This window comes from Passer montanus, unplaced genomic scaffold, assembly GCF_014805655.1.
Source record: "Passer montanus isolate IOZ18808 unplaced genomic scaffold, ASM1480565v1 scaffold2, whole genome shotgun sequence".
Taxonomy (NCBI): Eukaryota; Metazoa; Chordata; class Aves; order Passeriformes; family Passeridae; genus Passer; species Passer montanus.
In genome coordinates this window covers 22,637,509-22,644,642 of record NW_024366591.1, presented here as the reverse complement: position 1 = coordinate 22,644,642, position 7,134 = coordinate 22,637,509, and the positions used below count along the sequence as shown (strand labels likewise).

Here is a 7,134-nt window from a genome sequence, read left to right as displayed (position 1 = left end):
GGCCCCGGTCCGCCCGCCCCGCGCCCCGCCGCCGCGGCACGGGCCCGCCAGGCGCCTGCGCACTGCAGGGGCGCCAGATTTGGCGGGAGGGGGAGTGTCCAAGGGCCCTTTGTTTGATGGCATCTCTGTTTACAGAGTTTACTCTTTAATCTCAACCTGTTTCCTCCTCCTCCTCCCGCGGCTCCTCGGCACTCCCGTGCGCGGCGGCGGAGCGCCCAGGCGCAGCCCGGCAGCAGGGCGCGGCGGCGGGCGCGGGCTCGGTCTCCCCCGTCCCTCTCCCCCAGCGGCCGGTGCGAGGATGTCCCGGAGACCCCGGCACAGGTAACCCGCTGTCTGCGGGCGGGGGACGGCCGGCTGCGCTCCGCGCCTGTCACACGGGGCGCGGGACGGGAGAGGGGGAAAGCGGCAGCGGGCAACCGGCTCGCCCGGCGGACGGGCGGGCAGACCCCCGTCCTCCGTGCGCCGGTGTTCTCCGCCCCCGGTGCCCAGGCGCTCCCCTCCTCCGGAGCTGCAGTCCGGCGGGACGCGCCGCGGAGCCGCCGGTGCCGGGGCGCTCGGGCCCCGCGCTGCAAGCCGGCGGGGGCCGGGGCTCGCCGCCCGCAGGAGCCAGCGCGGAGCCCGGCGGAGCTGCGCGCCCCGAGCCGCAAGGCGGGACAATGTCTGGCGGGCTCGGCGGCGGCAGGTAGCGCGTCCCGTCCCATTCATTCATTCATTCCCGGCCGGGTGAGGCGACAGGTGGGCGGCGGGTGCGGGGACTCGGTTCGCTCCCTCGACTTTTTGTTTCCTTTATTCGTGCGGCGTTTTCGCCCTTGGAAGCGCGACTCTGGCCTGAGGGGCTTAGCTTTTCCCCGGTACACGCCACTCGGCACATGCCGGAGCGCGGGCGGGGGGCTGCGGGTCCGGCGGAGCGCTCGGCCGGAGCTGTCACCCGTGCCCGCCCGCGGGGTTGTTGTCTAATTAGCCGGGGACGGCGGGTCGGACACGTGGAGGCTTTTTTCTCTTTGCAGCCCGGCATCCTCCCCTCCTCCCCTCCCCTTTGGCTGGCTGTGACAGGGGAGAAGGTCGCAGCCCTGCCTGTCGCTTCCCGGGCGCCAGCCGCGTCCGGTGGGACTGGGGCTTGGTGGGCTCTTCCTAAGGAAGAGGGGCTTGCGGTGCGGGAGGAGGCGGCGAGCCGCTGGGCGAGCGCCAGGCTGTACTTTCAGTGTCAGAGCGGGGCTGTCGCTAGAGCTGGCGGTGAATCACCCGGCCCGTCTCTCCCGAAAGAGAGGGACAGCTGCCGCTGCCTCGCGGGCGCCTCCCGCCGGGACACGTCCGCCGCTCGGGGCTGGGAGGCCGGGGCGGCACGGTGCGGTGTCCGCCTGATCCAGCGGGCGCGGGCTCTGCCCCGCGGGGCTGGTGCCCGAATTCCTTCAATCACGGTAGCAGCAGCGAGGCATTCCCTCTACACCTCCTTTTTTTTTTGTTTCTTTATTTTATTATTATTTATTTTTTTCCTCTCCCTTTTTTTTTTTTCGCTTTCCCCCCGTGTATCGTTGCACAAGCCGGTTGCCTCGGCGAGCAGCGCAGCGCTGATGGGCGGCAGGGGGACTCCCGCTGTCCCGGCCGGGCGGAGCGCCGTGCCGTTCCGAGCCAAGCCGAACCGCCTAGGGGGAGGCTTCAGGGCTGCGGCCGGAGGTGCAAAATAAAGTTTTAGAGCCCTGCTGAAGGCCAGGTTGACTGAGGAAACTACCGAGCGTCCCGGAATCCCCGGGCGCTTTTCTCCTGCTGGAGAACGCAGGTAGTACAGTGGAGTTTGCTCGGTTCTGCGGTGCCAGCGAGGCCCCAGTCATTTAAATAACCCTGTTACAGAACTGGCCCCGCACTGAAGTCCTTAAACGTGTTGGCCGCTGATGCTGGGCTGTGCTGCTGCTGCTGCAGAGCGGCGTTTCCCTGCGGCGCAGGAAGCGCAGCCGATGGATGCGTACCTGCTGGTTGCCGTCTACGGAAAACTCATTTTCAAAATGATACTTGGAAACTGTGCCACAAAACTTCCTTTGGCATATGGGCAGCGGCGCAGCTGTCTCTGTGTGTCACTGAGAAAAGTGAATCTGCTTTGAGCGGCGGCTGGGGACGGAGCCGCGCTTGTGGCAGCTGGAGCGTGGGAGCTTTTGCTCAGGCACGGGAGGCTCCAGCTGCCAGCGAGGGGTGCGTGCGGAGTGGGAGCCTCCATCGGGGCTTGCTCCCAGTGGTTACGGGGTCTGGGGAATAGGGAGTGAATCGTGGCGCTGCAGGCGAGGTGGGCGCGAGTTGAGGGTGGCAGCGATGGGCTGGGTGGGTGAGCCAGGGGCAGCCGGCAGAGGCTGCGGGATGACCACACACATCAGAGCAGGCTGTGGAAAACTTTTTACATGTAGCATGTAAGCATGTTCTTTCATGACACAGGCCAGAAAACAGGCTGGAAGATGTAGGGTGTGATTAGCCCAGAACTTTTAAGGAATGTGTGTTCAGCAGCTTGCCTTTCGGAGGTGTTCGCATCTTGACAAACAGTCACCATGCTTCACTGCAACTTAATTGAAAGTAATCCCCTGAAAAGAGGTTAACAGCATAAACAGCGCCTGTTAATTTTATTACAAAATAACTTTATTTTAATGTCTTAGTCACAGTTTTAACATACCACAGCATGCCATACCATCAGATATATCACAGTTTTTAATGACACTGACTTCTTTCTAACACTTGTGGCTAGCATCTCTTAGCTGAAGTATCACAACTGCTGCTCATACCTTAAAAGTTAGAAGCAAAATACAGTCCACCAGAAAGCCATGTCTTGTTACAAAACACTCTCTTTTAGGTTTAATTAGCTAGGTAGAGAAAGTGCTGTTTGTGAAAAGAGTCATGGAGTCCTTTTTACCCATAGATAGCCTCTGGGGAAATCCCTTAGTCATGAATTAGGTGAGCAGAGTATTTCAAAAACAGTATGAGGGATTTAGAAATAGACTAGAGGTAATAAAGTTATAGAAGGGTTCAGTCATTCATTTGTTGGTTGCAGGATTAAACAAACTTGTCCTCAGTCCTTATCTGTCCAAACCCATAAATGGAGGGCATATTTTATATAAGAGCTTATTGCATGTTAATGCTGCCACTTACTGTCTTCACTTATTGTAAAAACTTGTGCCTTCTCACATAGGGTCCATAAACAGTTTCTCAAACAAGATTATTGTTTGGCTTTTAGTTTTGCTACACAGTTAGTTTTCTTTTGGAGCAGTATAACAATCTGCTGTATTAAACATACAAAACCCACTAATATTTTCAGAATGTATGGCATGAGTTAAGGATCTTAAACATGTACTCGTGTACTGGACACAGCCTCTAGTTGTCTTTATTGTCCCAAACATTGTATTTTAATTTGAAACCTTCATTGGTTGAAAGTTTGCCAAATGTGTAATTCACCACTGATCTAACATTAGGAGCAGGTCTAAACATGCACAGCAATACGAAGGTTGCCAGCCCTTTGCCTGTATCTGTGGATACCAAAAACAGCAGAACCAGTTCAGAATACTAGAACAACAGAATGCAGAACAAAATCTTGTTGTGCAAGTTTTAAAACTTTTATCTGTGTAACCTTTGTAAGGATTGTAGTGGGGGTTTTTTTTGTGTTTTGAATTAAGTAGCTCAAGTCCTCATGCTCCACTCTGTCTTGCTGTGTTTCCTTTTGCAGTATATATAGTAGTGATGATGATGAAGAAGATGTTGAGGTGTATGATCACGACTATGATGGTCTGCTTCCTAAGACTGGAAAACGTCACCTAGGAAAAACCAGGTGGACCCGTGAGGAGGTAAATCCAAGTTCATTCCTCTCCTGCATGTAAAAAGATAAGAGAGCGTGGATCACATTCTTCTCCAAATTGCTTCGTGTTCTTCACCATATTGCTAATCTGCAAATTTACTTCAGTGACAGTCCCATATCTGAGGACAACTTTTTTGACCCACTAGCTACATTCCGTGTTTTATTTGAGCATAGTTCTTACCTTCTAAATGAAATATATAAACACAACTTTTTAATTTCCGCCATGCTCTGCGTTAAAGTATGTGATGTGTGAATCTCAGTATAATCCCGTTGGAGAAGCAGATTCCAAATCAACTGTAGCAGTGCTTCATTGTTGCTACTTTCCTCTTTCTGTTTGGAAACTGTTGCTATGCGAGAACCCATGTGTGTTCAGTGTCCCACAGCAGCAAACCACTGTGGCAAAAACTGCTGCAGTCCTTCTGTACTACGGGAATTTTGCACTTTGATTGCACTGTTATGATTCCAAGTGGAAGTAAAGTAAAAGCTGGAGGAGAGAAATCCAGCAGTACCAAAACTGAGCATTCAGGATGCATTTTGCTTTTCAAGGTCAGAATTAGTTGTGATACCCTTCTGACTTTCTGGGAAAATTGTGGTGTCAGACTCCTTTGCCAGGTGGATCTCCTTTGGCCATTTAACTGGTTTGAGTTTGTTGTGGATTACATTAATACACTTCTTGACTTATGTTTTGACTTTCTCTTCTCTAACAATGTGTATTGATGTAAAAACAGTGGCAGGTCACCCCTTGCAAGCTTTTTATTTATGTATTTTAAATCATAGTCTGCCCTTACAAAGGTGGACGTGGTTGTGATGTGGCCAGGGAGGAAAGGATGGCCATGAGGTCCAATGGCCATTGTCCTGTCACATGAACTGGAAGCATATTGGGAGGTGCTAACTGGGGAAGGAGAGGGCTACTCTTCTCCTCTTATCTCTTGAGACATTTCTGGATTGTTTTACTTTATCTCTGTCTTTCCCAGTACATAATGTTGGATTCTTTTGTCTTTAGGATTTATATTTCTGACCTTATCATTAAAAAGATTGGGCCAAATTTTTTGCTATTTACAAGTATGCAAAACTCCCTCGCAGAGAACAGGAGCAAAAAGGAGCTGTTAGTTTTATTGTGCATTTACTGTAGGTGGATAGGCCATGAGCAAGTCACTGGAACTCCCATTACTTGCAAGACATATAAAGCTTAAAGCTGTGATTATCAGAGGTTCCCAGGTAGCTGAGTGCCTGAGTGTTACTGAATTTCAAGGTTACTCTGATGCTTGGCATCTAAACACCCATTTCCTCATGTAAATCCAGTCCAAGAATAACAGTTACAGTGCTTTGATGAGTAAAATGGGAATGTACATTGTGAGTCAAAGAACTGAACAGTCTTTCTCCTGCAACACAGTAAAGAACCTACCAAAATCCAAAGGAGTAGAAAATCTTATGCTTTAGAAATTAAAAGCATGCAAAGTCTGCAGACCACCCTCCCTTACCTCGGAAAGCAGAACTAGATGCGTAAGAAGCTACAAGAATGAATTTTAAAAAATATTTCAGAGATTGCAATATTAATTATATCTGGGGGGGGTTTATGATTCAGGATGAGAAGTTGAAGAAGCTTGTGGAGCAGAATGGTACGGAAGACTGGAAAGTCATTGCCAATTTCCTTCCTGTAAGTGGATATTGGTTTCTGTTTCCAGGCTTAGTAGGAACTCTATCAAGGGGTTTCCTTGATAAAGGGGAAAGGGAGTGGTTGCTTTATAGTTACATTTTCAGGGGAGATATAAAACTTCCACAAATGGAGACCTTAAAAATGCAGTTAGATTGCTGTGGAAACCCTTACATTTATTTTTCCTTTCACTTCTCAGAAAGGGTTGGAAAAAATCAAACAGGCAAAAATGGGGGATGGTGGGGATTTGCACACTAGATGGTCAATGTGACAATGAAACAAAATGTCTCAGCACAGCAAAAAAAAAAACAAACAACTTTGGTGAATTGTAACTATGATTTTGAAGAAAATTGCTTTGAGTTTGGCTGTTGCTGAAATACTTCATGTGAAAGCATGCCAGCTATTGTGCGGATGGGGAAGATAAAATTTGTGTAATTTTGGTGATGGAGTCTTCAGTGCAGAAGTGATGGAAGCCTTATCTATTCTGTGAGCAAATTGATAGTTGACCACCTTCTTCTCAGACTTACTATATCACTCTGTGTTGTTTAGTATTCTTGGTAGTGAAATCCATCAAAACAAGTGTATGTAAATAAGAGCATTCTTACTCTACTTTCACCTTTTCTGAAGAATTATCTGCTCTGTGTATTTCACATTTCACTAGAATCGGACAGATGTTCAGTGCCAGCACCGATGGCAGAAGGTACTAAACCCAGAACTTATTAAAGGTCCGTGGACCAAAGAGGAGGATCAAAGGGTAGGTAATCAGTTTTTCTTTCTGTCTGATTAATGCCTTACGAGCAGATTTCTCAAGTGTTGGGGCAAAACTCCTGGAAACTTTGGTGGTCTCAACATTATTATGGCCACAGGCAGATTGTATTTGTGTAGTGCTTTCTGAGTTTGCTATGCAAATAAATTACTGTTGCTTTACAGCACTGTAATGTGGAATTGCAGTCTAGAAATGCCTTAACTATTACCAGATTTTTCCTTTGGGGTAAAAATATGAATGGGAAGTGGGGATCCTTAATTGCTATTAGTTTTACTTTGGCAGTTTTGAGAAATGTTGTCGAAAATATTGCTTCACCACAGAAAAAAATTTCATTGATTCTTCATGCATCATTAAATACAGGCAGTTTTTATGTCATTCTTTGAAGGTAATAGAGCTCGTGCAGAAATACGGTCCAAAGCGCTGGTCTGTCATTGCTAAGCATTTGAAAGGAAGGATTGGAAAACAGTGCAGGGAGAGGTGGCACAACCATTTGAATCCAGAAGTGAAGAAAACCTCCTGGACAGAAGAGGAAGATAGAATTATTTACCAGGCACACAAGAGGCTGGGAAACAGATGGGCAGAGATTGCAAAGTTGCTGCCTGGACGGTAATGACATATGCTTTTAGCTCTCAAAAAAGGAAAAAGCTGCAGGTCTGAGCAGTCTGTTTTGGTCGCCTCAGGCTGCACTGTATGAATCGAAAAAGTTTTGGAATCAAAACCTGGGAAGCCAGTGACAGCAATGTGCATTTTTCTCAGTGGGGAACTTCACTGTTTGGTCAGTACACACAGCATGTGCTATTTTTACAGGCTTTTAATGCTTGGCACAAGTAGAAAAGCCAGTAACTGGAGCAAGACCATAAGATTTTCCTAAATGCTTGTGCAATCTTA

General features: G+C 48.6%; 1 protein-coding gene across 1 annotated transcript in view; it reads left to right on the top strand.

Moving 5' to 3' along the window:
• The first annotated feature begins 159 nt into the window (after positions 1-159).
• MYB (MYB proto-oncogene, transcription factor) overlaps positions 160-7,134 on the top strand; it is a 27,863-nt gene continuing 20,888 nt past the window's right edge. The window contains exons 1-5 of the mRNA XM_039707216.1: positions 160-321; positions 3,698-3,815; positions 5,412-5,483; positions 6,142-6,234; positions 6,632-6,852. Coding sequence (XP_039563150.1) covers positions 299-321; positions 3,698-3,815; positions 5,412-5,483; positions 6,142-6,234; positions 6,632-6,852 — 527 coding nt within the window. The 5' untranslated portion in view covers positions 160-298. The remainder of the gene's footprint in view (positions 322-3,697; positions 3,816-5,411; positions 5,484-6,141; positions 6,235-6,631; positions 6,853-7,134) is intronic.